At 44.0% G+C, this 19,910-nt stretch overlaps 1 protein-coding gene and 1 pseudogene across 9 annotated transcripts in view; both read left to right on the top strand.

Annotated features, from left to right (window-relative positions):
• The window catches only part of PLEKHM3 (pleckstrin homology domain containing M3), a 183,252-nt gene that overhangs the window by 54,235 nt on the left and 109,107 nt on the right, over nucleotides 1-19,910 (top strand). For all 9 annotated transcript variants that reach the window (XM_067026698.1, XM_059051328.2, XM_067026702.1 and 6 more), the window contains exon 4: nucleotides 16,707-16,852. In XM_067026698.1, the coding sequence (XP_066882799.1) occupies nucleotides 16,707-16,852 (146 nt within the window). The remainder of the gene's footprint in view (nucleotides 1-16,706; nucleotides 16,853-19,910) is intronic.
• LOC136793661 (F-box only protein 7 pseudogene) lies at nucleotides 4,209-13,642 on the top strand (annotated as a pseudogene).

Below are 19,910 nucleotides of genomic sequence, written 5' to 3'. Positions count from 1 at the left end.
TCTCCAACCAACCCCTCAGACTAACTTAGGACCTTTTTAGTTCCCTCTGCTATCATGCTGATCTAATACCTCCAGAAAAGTTCCAGAAAGCAAAACTTGAATTTGCTGGGCATCAGCAACTATTTGCATAGCATTTACATTGTATTAGAGATTATAAGTAATCTAGAGATGATTTCAAGTATATGGGAGGCAGCGTGTAGGTTATATGCAAATACTACACCCTTTTATATAAGGGACTTGAACATCTGTGGATTTTGTTATCCACGGGGGATCCTGGAACCAACACCCCATGGATACTAAGGAATGACTGTATTATTACAGCTTTGTTAGAAAGGATACAAATAAGGAACAGCCAAATGAAGAGACTCGTAGGGCAAGGTCTGGGAGGGCTCCGAACACAGAACTTCCGTGCCCTCTCCCCGTGGAATCAGGGTGCATCTACCCCTCAGCACACCAATGTGTTCATCAACCAGGATGTTCCACAGAGCTTCAGTGTCCAGAGTTTTTATTGGAGTTTCATTATATAGGCACGATTGATTGAGTCATTGACTTTGGAATTGGAATCTGTCTCTAGCTCCCATTCCCTCCCTCAGAGGTCAGGCAGGCTCATAGTCCCAAGTCTCTAATCCTGTGGTTGATCATTCTGGTGACCACTCCCCATCCTGAAGCTATTTCATGGTCTACCAGCACTTACTTCATTAGCATTAACTCAACTGTGATCCAAGGGGCTCATGAATAATAAAGATACCTGTGTCACTGAGGAAATTCCAAGGGTTTTAGAAGCTCCCTGCCAGGAACTAGGAAGAAAGACCAGATAATTTTTTATGATACAACAGCTCAGGATATTGAGTGGGCCATTTCCACAACAAAAGTAGAACGTGGGTGAAAAGAGGATGTGATATTGTGGTTGCCCCTCAGAGAGTGAGGAAGGTATGGCCTACTGACCCTGTTCCCTCATTTCTGGTGAGCTACTGGTGGGTGCCTTCCAGCACTGACTGCATCTGCCAGGGGAGGGGAGATTTCTGGTGGTATCTTCCTGGATCTCTCTAGAACTGATCAGCTTCAGAAGCAGATAAGAAACTGGCCGACCTTGGGCTGCCCAGCCTGGCTACAGCCCCCCCAGAGCCCCAGCTCAGGGTGGTGGGGTGATGGACACGTCCAGTGACTTTGTGATTCCTGCTCTCTAACCCAGGTACCACTCTCATATCTTGGTTTAAAGTAGAGTGTTTCCTTTTTAAATGGTTATAAATAAAAATGATCAACAAAATTAATTTTATGTATTACCTTTAACTGAAAATAATCTAGTTTATGCTATATACAACTTCTAGACATGGGAGCTAGGGTTCCAAAACCAAAGACATGTAGGCTTGTATCAGTTTCCAAAGAGTGAAAAATCACATTCTTTTTTAAATCCAGCTTTATTGAGACATAATTCACAAGTAACGTTGTGTAATGTTAAGGTGTACAATGCGCTGATCTGATATATGTGTATATTGTGAAATAATTGCCACAAAATGGTCACCTAAGTGTTACTTTTTTCTTTTTCTTTTGGGGTGGTGAGAACTTTTTTTTTTTTTTAATTATTTGTTTATTTATTTTATTTTTGGCTGTGTTGGGTCTTTGTTTCTGTGCGAGGGCTTTCTTCAGTTGCTGCGAGCAGGGGCCGCTCTTCATCGCGGTACGCGGGCCTCTCACTGTTGCGGCCTCTCTTGTTGCGGAGCTCAGGCTCCAGACGCGCAGGCTCAGTAGTTGTTGCTCACGGGCCCAGTTGCCCCGCGGCATGTGGGATCTTCCCGGACCAGGGCTCGAACCCGTGTCCCCTGCATTGGCAGGCAGATTCTCAACCACTGTGCCACCAGGGAAGCCCCAGTGCGGTGAGAACTTTTAACATCTACTCGTAGCAGCTTTCAAGTATACAGTACAGTATTATCGACTACAGTCATCATCATTCTAACCAGGTCTGTACTAGTATACCAAAGGTTGTGTCTTGTCTGTATTTTTTTCAGTAATGTAAATAAATCATGTGGGGCTGAACCAAAAGCTTTGCTAAAAATCACTTTCCCCCTTAAATCACCAGGCCCATACCTCTGACCCAGAGGATAGACTTAGTTTGAAAGCCTTGGTCTCTTTCTTCCTTTACCAATAAAGATGTTCTTCTCAACCCCCAGAGTTTTTAGAGACCAGACAAAATAATAGACACATGATTTGGTGGCTGGGAAGCATCCAGACTCAGTAGGATAAAGTAGTAAATTAGGAGCACAAGAGCCTAGTCTTCTGTTTACAGCCCTGCTACTGATTTATTATACAGCCTCAAGCTAGCCTTTTCACAGCCTTGCAGGTCAGCATCTTTGACACTGTAACTTGAGGGATGATTAAACTGTCTTGACTATGTACAATTCAAATGTTACAAAATGTCAGTTGCACCCCAAGTTTCCTGGCTACCCCTTGAGCCCAGCTGTCCTGTATGACCCTCTTCTTAATGATCTTCAACCACCAACAGGCATGTTCTGGTTTCCTGATTACCTCCCTCTTTCCTTCCCACTCCCATCATTGGATCCTGCCTGTCTGAGTTGTCATCTGTATAGAAGCTTCACAGGGTTAATAAATCATGCTTCTTCATTCTGCTTCTAGGGGTCAGGAGGATGGAGATCAAGATATCGCATGCATTGCTCATAGATCACATGTAATATTATATAATGGACCCTTAAATTAGATAGACTTATTCATGTGGTCACAACTGGAGTCCCTAAGGCCATGTCCTCTTGCCATAGCAGACAGAAAAACTGCTCCCTGAAGGCCAGCTGACGTGCCAAGGTCCTTCTTCTAAACTCCCCAGTCAGATACCTCATTTTTTTTTAATCTGTGAGGAGCGCTGGAAAAGCAATGGGGAAAGAAGCTGGGAATATTACTCTAGGAAGTTCTGCTCAAATGGCGACATGAAGACCAGACGTTTCCTACTTGAAGGTGTCATGTGCTTTTTTTTTTTTTTCCAGTGTCCATAAATAAAAGTTTTATAGGCACACAGCCGCACTCATTCATTTATGTACTGTCTGTGGTTGCTTCTGAGTTGTAGGTGTTTCTTTGTGTCTTGCCTACCAGCTCTAAATATCCTGACACAAGCAGCCTGTCTTCTTCAAGTATGAAACACATGGTTAAAAGATCAGCCTCGGTGGCAGTTGCAAACCTGTGTTTTTAGAGAGACGGGAAAGCTTGGAAAGCAGGCCTAAGAAGGCATAAGGGGAAGGAGTAGGTAAAGAAAGTAGACCAAGGCAGTGCCTAAATCTTCTAGAACATAAAGGATTTGGTGTGGGGCGAAAATGCCGGAATTCAGTGCGGACTTAAAAGGAAGCTGATGAAAGTGATTTTTTTTTTTTACTTTGAGGCTGTTCCTAGTACTATTCGGATTCACTCTCATGACTTTAATTTTATCAAATTGTCGTCATTACTAAAATAGCTCAAGTAGAAATTACTCTAAGGGATTCTGTCAGGGTTTCTTCGGAGGTTTCAACAAAGAAGAGGAAAGGTTGTGTTTTAAAGATACTGTAAAGTTCAAAGAGATGAGACTCTCACAAAATAAGGAGAGGCCAACAAGCATTGAGAATGGAGAGTAACGTGGAAGAGAAGTCAGAGGGGACCCTGGTGGGATAATGTGTGACAGAAGCTACAGGCCAGATGAGGCTGATGTACGTGAAGCCTTCTGTATAAACACTGGAAGGAAACCTAAGTTCCCGAACAGAAAGGAAAGGCAGGTGCTTTTCAAGTAAATCAAAAAGATAATCTGAACTTCCAAGCCAATAAGAGGTTGTTGACCTTTCAAAGCAACTGTAATAGAGATGCAACTGGGGAATCACGAAAAGAGTTAGTGGTGGTTTAATATAATGTTAAATACCAAGGGAAATCACTGTAGAAAGAACATAATTGGGACACACAATGGATCCTATGTGAGGAAAAAGGGTTCAGAGCAGAGCTGAGATTAGGGTGAGGGGAGTGAGGCACTCGTTTGGGGCACAGAATTTAAGGGAATGCCAAAAAAAAAAAAAAACCACAAAAACTAAACCAAACCCTCAGTAACCAAGATAAATTATTTTAATGTAATATTATTTAAAAATCAAAATTAATACCAAAAAAATCCATGATGAACAAACAAAAAATCTTTAATAGAGGTAAGATCAGTATGATGGATTTTTCTTTTTGCCTCAGGCTCTAATATGGTTCAGAGGAACATTCCGGTAAGACAGTTTACTTAAGAAGACGTCTTCCCCCAAAGCTTTCAACATGTAAGTTCCAAGTTGCTCAGCCCAACAATCGCTTTGTTAACGTTGAGGGTGGTGCAGTTGACCTCCCTTTTCTGTCTAGGATTGCAAGGGTGCCAGATGGGGAGTCCTGGTACTTCCATGTTTAAGATAGAAATGAAGGGGGTGGTGTGTAAGCTGTGACAGAGCAGCATTATTCCATCACCGGCAGCCTGCATGTCTAAAATAATCAGCTTAGTTTGGCCCCTTCTGTTTCTGCCATTTTTTTTCAAGTAAGGGTTATTGGTAGCAAGTGTTTCACCAGAAGGATTAATTTATGAAGAGAAGAGCCCCAGGCTTGGAGCAGATGTTCCTCGCAGGTAGTCTAGTAGATGGTGGTGCAGTGTGGACAAGGCCTCTCTTTGGAGGCACCTCTTTTGTCTCAACTAACCTAGCAGCATGAATGAATCATTTTCTTTAGATAAGAAAGCAGAGCTGGTGAAAGGTCTTTTCCTCCTCATAATAGATGGCATATCCATTGCTTGCGGAGAAAAGTGACTAAGTAGGGTCAGTACACGGACCTTTTATCTTGCCCTCTTGTCTTTGTGCTGTTGCAGGGTTTCTCAACAGTGGCACTATTGACATTTGGGGCCAGATAATCCTTTGTTGTGGGAGGCTGTCCTGTGCATTGAGGGATGTTTAGCAACATCCCTGGCCTCCATCTATTAGATGCCAGTAGTTACCCCCACTCATCCTTTTGTGGCAACCAAAAATGTCCCAAATTACAAATGTCCCCTGTTGGGACAAACATCTCCCCTGGTTGAGAACCACTGTGCTATCAAGAAACAAGGGCAACCAACTATGTCTCCTCTTCCTCACTTCTTTATAAAGTAGTGTCTTCTACTGAAATGCATGTTGTTGATTATTTCGTACCACCTAATGGTTTGTATTGAGACCTCAGCCTCTTAATGGGTAGGTTTAAGTAAAAGTACTAGGTTATAGTAATAGAACCCTCACCAACCAACATTCAGTATAACTATAGCAGATGCTTTCACTCACAAGTAACAGAAGATTGAATTCAAATTGATTTGTACAATAAAGGGGAATGGATTCTCAACTGGCTGAGTTTTAGGCATCAATTGATCTGCTAGTTCAAATTTTTTGAACTATTTTTTTAAAATTTAATGCTTCAAACAGCATTTTCTCATTTAAACCACCCACCCCTTCTGACTGATAGATTTCTCATATAACGGTCACAGGCTCAAAATGTCATGGGCCTCTTTGACAGTCCCCTTGCCATGCTCTCCCCATGAATCGCCTACCGAATCATTTGCACTTTATCTCCCAGTATCGCCTTCTTTATCCCCCTACCTGCTCCCAAGCCCACTGCCTAGCCAAGCTCAGGCCAGGGCAGTAAGTTATCGACTGGTTCTCTCCCCTCCCAGTGTTTCCTTGCCAATTAATCTCTCCAAAGCGCAGACTGCTGTTCTGCTTCTAACACCTCTAGCTGTTCCTGTATCTGACTCATTAATACTCATCCCGTATTGATTAGTAAGGACTTCTGCCCTGAGCATTCGGGAGTCTTATGTTCAGTTTACCATTCCAAGCTCTTTTCCCGACACCCCTCTAGTTACAGTGAGCTTCAGACAACTAGAATAGTCAGTGTTTTCCAATGAGCTTCCATTTTTCTGACTTGAGCCTTCCTTTTGCAAAATGTCTTTTTTTTCTTCAAGGCCCATCTCAATTGCCCCTATGTTTACACAGCCTTCCTCGACCTCTACAATTAGAGTGATTGCTTCCTCCTTTGCTCATCTCTAACTGTCTTCTACTTGCCACCTTACAGATTTGTATTCTTGCCCCCTTTCACCCTTCATATTCAGAGGAGATGCTAATGCTTGTGAGGTCCAAGGCTGAATGCATTGATGAACTAAATTGTGTTCTTTTGTATAATTGATTCATATTTTCTGTGCTTGTCATATTGTCCTCCACAAGGAGACAATTTATGTGATATCTTCTGTATGGAGATAGCTATGTGGAAATTCACCTCTATAGTTCATTGTTGTTCCTCATAAAGTGCCATATTGGGTGTTTCATCTAGGTCCTACCTTTTTCACTAGATGTACAACCATGGACAGAATTACTGTATCACCCTCTGTCTCAGTTTCTTCATCTGTAAAATGGGGATAATACCTACCTCACAGAATCATAAGAGAATTGAATGTGTGTGTGTGTGTGTGTGTGTGTGTGTGTATGTAAAGTGCTTATAACAGAACCTGACATATAGTAAGCACTATGTTAGTATTTGTTTATCCATTTGCCTATTTATATATTATTTCCATTTTAAATTTCTTACCATTTTCTTGGAAGTCCTTAGGAAAAGAACAGACAGGCATAGAAGTTAATGAGAAACTCTAAGGGGAAAACAAGTATGAAAAAAATACTAAATTTAGACTGATTTAAATATACTAGATATGGAATTTATAACATTTCTTATTAAACTTATATTACACTACTCTAAATACTGGTATTGAAGCATCTTATCGTAAGAAGAATTAAAAGTAACTCAACAATTCAAAACATTTCTTTGGAAATGAAAATCTGTGTCACAGACAATTGTAACTCACTGTAGCTATTTAGTAGATAGAAAAGCAGTCAGAATCTCTCAAACAGTGCACATATTTACTTACTTGCCTTAGCAAAAATCAAGATTTATTGCCTTTCAAGATAAATTTTGACTAAATATTGACTCTAGGTTCTCAATCATTGTTTACCTGAAAGACCAATAAATCTTGACACTTCTCAACTTGAGTAGGAGTCTACTTGGTATTTATTCATTTATTTCATGCGATTTATAATCTTAATAACAACATTCCATGAAATTAAACAAATAAACATTGTAGAGTTTAGCAAGAGCAGAAAGTCTTTAGTTTCTAGTTTTTCTTTTCTTTTTTGCTTTTGCTGCAGAAGCGTTATTGTTTCCATTTGGCCCACAGCTCGGGGGAGGGCTCCAGGGTGATTAAAGAAACTGCCTAGTGGCTGCAGGGGGCAGAAGTTCTGACACCAGGGACATGCAGAGGGGTCCTTCAAAGTCCACTGGGCTCTGGAGGCTCCTAGTCCTGCCGGAGGGCGAGCCTTCTAAGAGATGCTCACCCAGTCCTGCCTGCAGAGGTTAGTCACGTGCAGTGCCTCTCCTTGTTGAGTTTCATCCCCTCATCTAGGAAGTGGCTCTCCGGATGTCACAGTGATGGAGGTCTGTGCGAGCAGAACCCAGGGCCCGCAGATCCCACAGGGCCTAGTTCAGGGTCTTCTCCGGGGTTTCACTCCACTCCTCTTGGGAGGGCTTCTGCATGTTCTGGAGGAGGGTGCAGCCACCACACAAATTTTGCATCTTTTTTTTTTTTTTGGCCGTACGCGGGCCTCTCACTGCTGTGGCCTCTCCCGTTGCGGAGCACAGGCTCCGGACGCGCAGGCTCAGCGGCCATGGCTCACGGGCCCAGCCGCTCCGCGGCACGTGGGATCCTCCCGGACCGGGGCACGAACCCGTGTCCCCTTCATCGGCAGGCGGACTCTCAACCACTGCGCCACCAGGGAAGCCAACAAATTTTGCATCTTGAAGAGACTCTCAGTGCCCTCGTGCTTCTCCTGAGCCAGTTCACAGAAGTGGCTCACACCTCCAGAGCCACAGCGCCGCAGTGGAACTAGACGCCCAAAGAGAGGTGGGTGCAGGAGGCCCGCAGATGGCTGACCAGTCAGTTGACAGCAGCCTCTACCTCTCTGGAATAATTCTGACGAATCTGGTTGGCAGTAAGGAGATAACCACAAAAAACGGTGTTGGCCGATCCCAGAGACAGAGGATGGCGAGGGTCCCAGGGGTCACGACTAGATAGGAGGTTGGAGAGTGGTCAGAGACAGGAAGAACGGGTGTCCCTGCGTCTCTTCCATCCAAACATTGTCAAAACGGGACAGATCCGTGAGACCACCAGCGTGCTGCCTGTATTTTCAGTCAGCAGTGGTTACCTGACATGATTTTTCTCTTCATTTCTTACTTAAACGGAGCACCTCTAGCTCTGTTAACAACATGCAAATCGAAACTGACTTAGCAATTTAAATATTCATTGGGGGGGGGACCTCAACAGCTTGTAGAATACTTTCAAATTTTAAACCAGTTAGTGTTCAGATTAGGTTTTTTTTAAAGCTCTTTCTTTGGTTGCCATAATACTGCAAGTATAGTCAAGCAACACGTGATTATACCTGTAGATGACCTCTGTCTTGGACAATTGATGTCTGTCGGTCTCAGTTGCCTCTGTCTCTCTAGATATAATGGGCTGCTGAATAATCACTGTGTCCAGGTGCAGCGCTCATACTTTACAAGCCTAACAGTTGCCATCTTGCTGTAATGAAAGGAAAATTCCTTAACTAGGCACATCCATAACTTCAGAGGAGTTATTTACTTATATTCTTAAGGACGTAGCTGTCCTTGCAACAGCTACAGTCCACTCTACAAGTGCCACGTTAAATTGTCCTAAATGTGTGTCAGCCACAGTAGGAACAGTTTCCTTCCGAGTGTTACTTACACTTTTTAATGTGTCAGCCATCTGACTGTGTAGCCCAACTTTTTGAGTCAAACTTTTGATCAACAATGAGTGACAATTTCTCTTTACAATCTCTCACTGCCATGAAAGTCATTTATAGACAAATGTAAAATGAAGCCCACCAGAAGAAAATACTTTTCTGATGAACAGAAATGAATTTCAGCATAGCTTTGGGAGCAACCAGTCAGTACGTTTTAGGATTGTATTTGAGTATGTGTATTCCCTCCCAAACTTGAAGTTTTCATACCCTGGGAAGAGAATTCCCTACCAGAGGACTTAAAACCTTATGGGGAAAATAATTTTGAAGTATTGCTCTCCAAAGTTGAGGCCATATACCAAAGGGATTACCAGCAGTGTGCCATACTCGTCACATGAGCAATGAGAGGTAAAACACAATTGATTTTTCTTGATTTCCTGTTCTCTTCCTTTAGTTCCATTTGAGATGCTTGTGGATACTATTTTCATTATAACAGACAAAACGCATACTCAGAGGCATTTGTTTTCAAGTGCCGATTCTCCAATCCAAATACTTAACGTCTTGGACTTCCCCGGTGGCGCAGTGGTTAAGAATCCGCCTGCCAATGCAGGGGACACGGGTTCCATCCCTGGTCCGGGAAGATCCCACGTGCCGCAGGGCAACTAAGCCCGTGCGCCACAACTACTGAGCCTGCGCTCTAGAGCCCACTAGCCACAACTACTGAAGCCCGCATGCCTAGAGCCCGTGCTCCGCAACGAGAAGCCACCACAATGAGAAGCCCAAGCACTGCAATGAAGAGTAGCCCCTGCTCACCGCAACTAGAGAAAGCCCGCGCACATCAACGAAGCATTGGGTGCATTCTTTCCCTAGTGAGAGAGAATCACTTGGACAAAGACACAGCTCTTATTACTTTTCTGTTGTGCCCATGAATTTTCCACCTGCTCGCCGAGGGAAGGAGGGCTGCAGTTGGGAGCCAGGAAGTAGAGAGAGGTGGTTGGCTTCTCCTCAAGACCTCAGCTTCAGTAACATCTCATTGTGGCCAGTTGAGCTAACGAGGTACCCTTGTTAGAAGAAAGACTGTACCCTTCTCGAGAATTATGCCAACATTTCTGCTTCAACCCCCAGCAACAGATTCTTTTGGGTGTCTATAGTGAAAGGCCCCTTGGGAAATGGACTGTACAAGCAGCAAGTAGGATTTTGGTTAAATGGTGACATTTGTTTCCCAAAGTGTATCAGAAGGGAAGCTAAGCTCTTCAGAGCATGTGTTCATTAAAGATTTGAAGTGGGGTGGGAAGCAATAAAAAAAAAAAGGCCAGTGGGTTCTCTTGTGAGATAGTTTTTTGTTCCTATGAATTGAATACACTCTCTGAAAAGTTTCAAAAAGAGACCGAGAAGTATGTTTTTGCTTTGATCCTACATGTGGAGTGTTCCCTACTACAAATGCCTTTTAATTTAGAAACATTGTTGAAAAGTCTGTTTGCAAGTACATGAAAATATAATATGTAAATAAGTTCTAATTAGTTATTTCAATTAATTATTTTTTGTCTCTGCTTTGAAGCTCTATTTTTCTCCTCATAATGTCACTTGTCAGAGTCCAGCTTTGGCCTCCTCCAAAAAATGTGTTTTTCTAATGGTCATTATTAAGAAAACACATTTTTCCCCCTCTGGTTGAAAACCTCACAATGATTAAGTAAAATCCCAGGTTGTGTATCTTTATGGGGAATTGTTTCAGACAGTTTTAGTCCATGATTTGCCAGTAGGATATTAAAGAAAGAAATCTTGCAGTTAATTGAAAGAACGGATGTCTCCTTCTTCAAATAAATGGTATGTGTTGTTTTTTAGAAAATGAATCTACACCAGGCCATTGACTGGCCTTTAATCTTCTTTCCTGACCATCCTATGTTCTTTCAATGACAAATACATTGGATTTGGAGATTAAAAGTTTTAATTCTTTCTAAGTCAAATAAGATGCTTCTCAGTGGGGACAGTGAATGCTCTGGAAAAAATGCTGGTAAAATAAACTGTTGTTTCTATGTAGTAAATTTTTGAAAATTGACTAAGAACTTGAAGTGTTGATTTTGGAAGCCTAGAAATTAAACTGTGTGACCAATTATGAACTTTTCACTTAGCAGTCTGCCCACCTGCTGCACTTTACTTAAATTGAATGAGAATTTTAGAGCTTGGAGGGACCTTCGGAGTCACCTAGAAATCAGGGAACAATCCTCAGCTTTTACCCACCAGAGTCCCTGGTGGTGGTTGGATGGGTAGAAATGCATGTTCCTGGGCCCTGCCCCAGGTTTACAGAATCAAAATCTCTGGGCCCAGGTTGGAGGTGGGGGAGGACTACATTTTTCACAAACATCTCCAGAAAATTCTGATGCTCACTGAATTTGGCAAACCACTGATTTAAGCTAACTCCTTTATTTTGAGGTGAGGAGAGCAGGACTAGAGAGTCTGATGGGTCAGGCTCACCATGTTACCTAGGAAAGAGCAAGCTTCCTGACTCTAGGCTTGTGCTTGTCTATACACCATGTATCCAAAACGCTCCTAAGAGTGGGGATAGGTTGAAACCTTCTGGGTCACTAGGAGCTGTCAAGCTTTAAAACAGAAAAAGGTTTAGTGAGCAAAATCAAGTTTATTTGGGAAGAGCAGAAGAATTGCAATTAGGGACATGCAAACTGCTGTGAACCACAGGCAGGTCTGGAGAACAAAGGAGAGGAGCAGTTCTATTTACAGAGGAAAGGGGAAGTTGGGAGGAGCTGTTTTGAAGGAGAGTTCATTGGAGGACTGTGAGTATTCAGGGTTGTGGTGGCTTCTCATTGGCTGGGGTGTTGCTGGGCAAGGAGAAAATCTTCCTTCTTCGTGCTAGGCTATGTAAAGGACGCTGCCACAAGTGGTATATGCCTGAGACCTCCCCTTTCAGGGCTTCCTGCCTCCGTTTTGGATGAGGTTTTCCTTTTATTCAGTTTTGTAGGCCGATTTCAGCATCAAGAGTAGGAGAGCATGGTCCTAAATAAGTTCTAAAGGTAAAGACACCAAGGACTAGATGTATGAGTTTATGTGCTGCTGCTTCTGTCTCAACTAAAATGGGCATAAGAGGCTGGGCGGCGAGCGGGGCATCATGGGGCCTTGTGCTCCTGGACAGTGCTCCTGGACTGTGACGCGCGGGCCGGGCGGCAAGTGGGCGCTGAGGCTGCAGCTTGCGGCTTCCTGGCTCCCTGTTGTGGCCTCTCCCGTTGTGGAGCACAGGCTCCGGACGCGCAGGCTCAGTGGCCATGGCTCACGGGCTCAGTTGCTCCGCGCCATGTGGGATCTTCCTGGACCAGGGCACGAACCCGTGTCTCCTGCATCGGCAGGCGGACTCTCAACCACTGCGCCACCAGGGAAGCCCTGCAATTATATTGAACAACAAGGATGCCCTCACTGGAGATGAAGAGACCTTGGCTTCATATGGGATTGTTTCTGGGGACTTGATATGTTTGATTCTTGAAAATGCCTTTGTAGCACCTAACTTACCTTCATGCCCAGATTCAGAGCATTCCTCGCTCCAGAATAATGACCAACCCTCTTTGGCCGCCAGCTCCAGTCAGTCCAGCGTGCAGGATGAACGACTGCGTGACTCATTCCAAGGACAGGAAGCCCAGTCTGATGTCTGGAATGATGGCAGTGGGTCAGGGCCTAGTCAAAATTTTGAAGCTGAGTCAATTCCAGATGTTGTGGATGTGGTAGAGGGCACAGGTTTCTATCCCTCAGAACCAATGCTCTGCAGCGAATCGGTGGAAGGGCAAGTGCCACATTCATTAGAGACCCTGTATCAGTCAGCTGACTGTTCTAACGCCATTGATGCCCTCACAGTATCCATACATCTCCTCGTGTTGGAGTCGGGTTACAGACCTCAGGGGACTGAAGCCAAAGCTGTGTCCATGCTGGAGAACTGGAGGTGGGGGGGGGGGGGCATAGTATAAGCTGCAGTACACACATCCTCTCTGTGAGGGTGGCTCTGCTGCTGTCACCTGTGCGCCTTTGGGAAACTTCATCGTCATAAATGCTACACTAAAAATCAACACTGAGATTAGAAGTGTGAAAAGACTGCAGCTGCTGCCAGAATCTTTTATTTGCAAAGAGGAATCAGGGGAGAATGTAGCCAAGACATACAAAGATCTTCAGAAGCTCTCTCGCCTCTTCAAGGACCAGCTGGTGTATCCTCTTCTGGCTTTTACCCGACAAGCACTGAACCTAACAGATGTATTTGGGTTGGTAGTCCTCCCATTGGAGCTGAAACTGCAGATCTTCTGACTTTTGGTCGTTCATTCTGTCCTGTCTTTGTCTGCAGTTTGTCATGACCTCTGTATTGCTTCAAATGACCAACTTCTGTGGAGGTGTTTATATCTGCGGGATTTTCGAGATGGTACTGTCAGAGGTCGAGACACAGATTGGAAAGAGCTGTACAAGAAGAGGCACAAAGAAAAGAAGCTCAGAGAGGGCGGCATGTGATGTTCCTGCCATCGTCACCCTGCCCCATTCCATTCTACCCCAACCCCTTGCACCCCAGGCCTTTTCCTCCCAGTTCTCTGCTTCCTCCAGGAATTATTGGTGGTGAATATGATGAAAGACTAACCCTTCCTTATGCTGGGGATCCAATGAATTCACTCCTCCCTGAGCCTGGAGAGACACCCAGACAGTTCCCTCCACTCAGACCACGTTTTGACCCAATCGGCCCCCTTCCAGGACCTAACCCCATCTTGTCAGGGCAAGGTGGCCCCAATGACAGATTTCCCTTAAGACCTAGCAGGGGTCGGCCAACTGACAGCCGGCTACCATTCATGTGACTGGTTTGTAATCTCACTCTGGAGCTTGTTTTGGTTTTGTTTTTTTTTAAACTATAGACGTCATCTTGTTGGGGTGCTATCTCTAGTGTTTTTTGATTGTGGTGGTGAGAAGTGCACTCACAGAAGCCTTTTGGTAGGTGTATTTAAAGCTCCAGGGGTGGTATGGCCCAAAGGTTACTGCATGAAAGGGTTGGCCTTGGGAATAGTTGGTTCCTGACATCCCCTCTCTGAATTACCCTCTAGAATGAAGGTTAGACATTGATAATGTTCTGCACCAGAATTTAAAAAAAATTAAGTGTGAAAATAAAATAAAATGGGCATGAACCCTAGCCATGTTCTCTCAGCCTTTCTCTCTTTTATGAGCCTGGAGACCTGTGCAAAGTAGTGAGAATGTTTAGCTTATTTAGTTGAATCCTCACCATGTTAGGCTTTGGGCCTGTGTGCCCAGTTGATGTACACATTTGTAGGCTATATGCTTTCTTAAAATGCACATTTTTGGGGGTGGGATAGGGAGGTGGGGAGGGAGACACAAGAGGGAGGGGATATGGGGATATATGTATATGTACAGCTGATTCACTTTGTTATACAGCAGAAACTAACACACCATTGTAAAGTGATTATACTCCAATGAAGATGTTAAAAAAAATGCACATTTGTGTATTTTAATATTGCCTATGTATGCTGCATCTAGGAGATTATAATAAAGTCATTAAAAGTTACAGAATAATAAACCCAGTAGGACCTACTAAAGCATATATAAACATTCAGCAAATGCTTACTGTTTATTATATCCAAAATGCAAACAAGCAAAAACCTAAAATAACTTAAATTTATTTTTGCAGTGTTTTATGGTGAGAGTTTCAGCTATAATGATGATCCTGAATTTCTATAAGATCACGCTCATTTTCTGAATCATTAGGGAAGACTGAATTCTATTCATTGTCATTTAGTGTTAAGTCAGTTTCACTGTCCACTAAATTTTGGAAACAGTGTTGCAGTGTCTAAAATGTGTCGAGTTCTACTGAACTCAGTTTCACAGTCCATCTATGAATGTGTCTAATGTGTAATTCTTAGAAGGGGCAACATATTTGCACAGGGATATTCACCAAAGTAGGCTGTTTTCAAGAGGCAGGTGACCAGGTTAGGAGGATCAATTCCAGAATAGCTCTGGGAAGTTAAAATCTCTTTATAGGCATGAGGGTGTTTATGTGCCAGATAATATTCAGTTTATCGTGTCTTCAACATAAACATTTATTGCTGGTCTATCATACGTAAAGCGCTACAGTAAGTGCTAAGGATAAAAAATATATCTGAGCAGTTTGTCGTGTGGTCAGGCTTGTACAAGCACGTCAGAAAGCGCAGTGTTTAAGGGGGCGCACGCGCTACATGCCGCATAAGCAGCACGGTCAATGGGCGCAGCGGCGTTCCAGTGTACATAGCCTAGAGATCAGGACAGCACCTCCCACGCCCCACAGAAGCAGCGGGTGGGTTTGGTTCTTCCTTATCCTTCACACGTATCTCAATCCCCAGCCAATCTGAGAAACAGGAGCTTGTTAGGGTTTTGTTGCTACTCAACAGTAAAGAAATAGCTATCCCAGGAAGAAAGGGTATTAAACTCTGGAAGCGTAATTCCGATATATTTACTCCCTGTCCGTCTTTCAATACCTCTCGTATCTAAAAACAATAGGATCTAATTCTCTTTCTGGAGGGTACCCTGTGAAACTGCTGGATGACTGATACCATTTTATTTGTGATGGAAATGAAAGCTCTAGGAATTTTATGATGCTCCCATTCATGAATTCATGGGAATAAGTATCTTCTTAGGCTGGCAGTTTGTTAAATAAACATGTTTGAGCTCCTTCTAATGGAAGTGGGCTGCAACACTGGTTATATTATTATTACTATGATTATTAAGAGTAATCTATTTTGTACCCATATTACGAAATAGGCATTATTAATGAGAGATTTCTTTGATCAATACAGGTCTTGGTACCCAACCATGAGATGGGCCACAGGGGAGGATTTCTAAAATGAAAGCAGTGGATGAGAAATGTCAGAGAAATGATGTTGTTTGTATAATCCTGATTATCTGTTCTGAATTGTTGTCGTTTGGGTTGATTATGACAGAATTTCTGTTGTCAGTAGAATGTAGTTCCTCCTAGCTAGAGGAAAATAATGGCTTCATTTTGGCAGGGCCATGATTATTCCCAGGTCCCCTGACAGTACCAGGACAGTACTGACAGAATCATGGACTTCCTGGAACATGAAAAGGGCCTTGGCAATCACTTGCAGGCAATCAGTGATGGGCAGGATTTGGCAAAGTAGAGATCAGAGAAGAGGGTGTCGTGAAAGGAGAAATAAATTGTGCCAAGATATGGAGGGTAGAGTAAGCACACTGTTTATTTGGGTAACAGTGAGGAGAGTCCTCTAACTGCAGCAAAGAGGTTCTGTTCCCATTGGAGAGTAGTAGGAGTAGGTAGTTGAAAAGGAGAGATGGGGACCAATCAAAGGACGCATTCCTTTCATTGATTTTTGTCAGCCAAGGAAGGCTACACATCAGGTTTTAGGATCATTTTAGAATCAGACAAGCTTAGAGCCAAACCCAAACGCCATCTCTTACTGGCTGGGTGACCTCCAGACAAAATGCTTAACCTGGCTAAAACCTTAGTTTATTCATCTGTAAAATAGAGCTCATAATATCTTCCTCATTAGAGATGCTGCACGGGTTAAGTAAGAACCTGTATGAGAAGCCCCCAGCCAATTGCCTGGTGAAGTAGGGCTTCTGAGGAGGAAGCGAGGAGATGAAAGGGGGTTGGTTGTAGAGAGACTGGTCTCTGGCCGCTCTACACAGAAGTGGTGGAATCAGAAGAGACCAGAAACAGTACCAATGTCAGCAATCCCCGAGGAGGCGAAGGGGTGGGAGCTGCCAGGCTAGGAAAGAGGGGACATGTCTGTACACGTATCCTCTTCAATTTCTTTCCTATCATAGAGTTTTGTTTCACTTGAGGATTGTGTAACTTCGTTCTGTGGTGTTAGAAGCACAACAATCACCGACTGTTTCTTTTGCTCTGAACAGGATGCCAGCGATCCATAGGCCTTTCCAATGGGAAAGCCAAGGTGTGCAATTACAGCGGGTGGTATTACTGCAGCAGCTGCCACGTGGACGACAGTTTTCTCATCCCGGCCCGCATAGTCCACAACTGGGATACTTCAAAATATAAGGTAGGTACCGAAACTGGGTTCACTTCATAATGGCGATTTGGGTATTTACATGTTGTCATGTGGATTCTAAAGGTAATGAGTTAAGACTTTGAGGCAGACCTGATTAAGTAGTCTCATAAAAGCTACAACTTCATGCTCTTTTCCCACTCTATACTTTTTTTTTTTTTAATTTATTTATTTTTGGCTGCATTGGGTCTTCATTGCTGTACGTGGCTTTCTCTAGTTGCGGCGAGTGGGGGCTACTCTTCATTGCAGGTGCGTGGGCTTCTCACTGCAGTGGCTTCTCTTATTGCAGAGCATGGGCTGTAGGTGCAGGGGTTTCAGTAGTTGTGGCATGTGGGCTCAGTAGTTGTGGCTTGCAGGCTCTAGAGCACAGGCTCAGTAGTTGTGGCGCATGGGCTTAGTTGCTCCGCGGCATGTGGGATCTTCCCAGACCAGGGATTGAACCCATGTCCCCTGCACTGGCAGGCAGATTCTTAACCACTGCGCCACCAGGGAAGCCATTGCGTTGTTTCCCTCCCTTCTATGGTTTTAACTACCGGGGCTCATATGCTGATGATTCCTACATTTATCTCCAGCTCTGGTTTTGCTACTGAAAGTGAGATCTGTGGATTTAACTGCCTGATAGCATTTATCTCAACTGTAGTTTTCAACTTAGTAGTTCTTAAGACACGTGAACCAGTTAGCTCCATTGCACAGCATTTCCACCCTTGCATAAACGAGGTAATCGACTTTGGCAAGTTGAAGAATCTAACCCCCACTGGAGTTGTACGCTAGGCTTAGCGTTTTTTTCCGGTCCTGGGTCCTGCCACACAGTGGAGAATTCTGTTATCTGATTGGACTAGAAGCTTTCCTGACCCCTTCTGCCAGAATATCATCACATCTGCCTTGAACGAACCTTCCATGCAAGGTGATTCATACAAAAACAGGCTGTATGATGGTTTTTATACCTCCTTGCTGATAGATGTCTTAGACTTCCTTTCATTGTAACAGTAAATCACTCGGGAGCAAGGTAGGCAGGGAAGGAACCTGTAGCTGTCTGTCACCTACCTGTAATCTTTGAAGTCTAAAATGAACATGACGATTGTGAGTGGCCAGTTGTCTTGGATCCTTTTCTACATCCCTGGGCAGCTCTGTCTCCTGTTCTACCCAATAATCATCCACATCTTCACTGTCTTCAAGATGCCTCATCACAGTCCTTCTCAGCGTATATGACCTTGCCTCCTACTTCAAGGAGAGAATTGAAGCTATGAGATCTGAATACGAATACCCACAAATCTGTCTACATTTGTACCTATCCTTACTGCTTCCAGTCCTGTGTTGGGAAGAAGAAGAGCCTTTTCTCTTGTTTAGAGGTCATCCTTCCATGTGTGCTCCAGATATTTTTACCCGTCTCGGGAATCCCTGCTGTTTGTTCCAGAGCTGAGAAAGGCCTGTCCTCCTCGGTGAAAGCGCTGATGCTCCCCACCTTCCCTGTTCGTGCTTTGCTGGTTCTCCCGGTGCCACCATCACGCATGCGTGGGCTTCCAGAACTGCACTTATTACAGGGGTTAACAGCAGGAGCTTGTCGTTCACCAGGCCTTTGTGCAAATCCTTCCTCCACCTCTAATTAGGTGCTCGATTGGTTGGGACAAATTACTTGAACTTCCGTGAGTCTCCATTTCATGATCTGTAAAATAAACCCAGACTACCTGGGTTCAAATTTTAGCTTTGTCATTTACTAGCTGTCTAACTTGGGCAAGTTGTTTAGTCTCTCTGTGTTTCAGTCTCCTCATCTGTAAAATGTGGACAGTAATAACTCATAAGGTTACCGATGGTTAGATGGGTTCATGCATGCGAACAAAGTACCTCGTGCACATAGTGTGTGCAAATAAGCATTTGTTCTTACTACACTTCATGTATTTACCTAAAAGAGTCGTGTGAATTGAGGTAATATAAGAAAAGCACTCTTCGACTGACTGTGGTTAAGTACTTAAAGAATGGAATGAACTGATTATTTTCATGATCCTCACATTTATATACCAGCGGGCTGCTTATCTGTCTTCTTACGAAAGGTGAGCTTCCTGGGTGCTGGGGATCTGCCTGAGCACAGTTTCTGGTGTGTAGTAGGTAAGCAGAGCTGTATAGTGAAGCCGGTCCTGTGGGTGCCTCAAACTCGGTACGCCCCAAACTGGTTTCCTCACCCCCACCAGCCGTCTCCCACCCCTCCCTCACTGCACGTGGCTCCACCAGTCCCACCGCCAGTGTGCTGGGAGACATCCTGGACCCTTCCCTCTATCGCACCGTCCCTGCCTAATCCGTTCGCAGAAATCCACAGCTAACTTGGAGCTCTGAGGCCCTGCACCCCGCTGCACACGCAGCGCCACCACACAATCCCAGCCCTCCGCATCACTCACGGGGAAGAATTCAGTCGCCTCCCAACCGTGCTGCCTGCCTTCAGGTCTTGCCCAACAGGATTTCAGAAAAGTCCCATTTGCCCCAACATTACTCCCAAGAGGTCCCATTCTCACCTCGAGTAAATGTTATACCCTCTCTTAGTCTCTGTTTCTTCACATTTAGAATGGAGATAATAGCGATAGTACCTACTTCACAAGGTCGCTGTTTGCTTAAATGAATAATTCACAGAAAGCGCCTAGTGCAGTATCTGGAATGTAGTAAGTGCTCAATTAATGCCAGCTTTTACTCTGACTGAACATAAGATAAATCCCAATCTCTTAGCCCGACAAAAGACTGTTTGTGATCTCTAGTCCTAGCCTTTCTAGCCCTTTTACCCACTCCCTCCCCGCCCCCATGAGTCTCTTCAGGAAGACCGCACTCCTTCCCATTGCCCAGTCCCGCCAGGCTAGTTCACACCTCTTGTCTTCCTCTTGCCCTCATTCAAATCCTAAACCCAGCTTAAACCTCATTTCCTTTCCTGATTTTTTTCCTTCCCCTCAGCCAGACAGTTATCATTCTCTCCTCTGCATCTTGTACCTGACACTCTGAATATAGGCTATAAATATATTTGCCATGTGCGTATTAGATAAAAACTTACTTAGAGGGAAAGAACACTAGCTGA

This window comes from Kogia breviceps, chromosome 2 (assembly GCF_026419965.1).
Source record: "Kogia breviceps isolate mKogBre1 chromosome 2, mKogBre1 haplotype 1, whole genome shotgun sequence".
Taxonomy (NCBI): Eukaryota; Metazoa; Chordata; class Mammalia; order Artiodactyla; family Physeteridae; genus Kogia; species Kogia breviceps.
The sequence above is the reverse complement of the archived record's forward strand: the minus strand, read 5'-3'. Positions and strand labels throughout refer to the sequence as shown.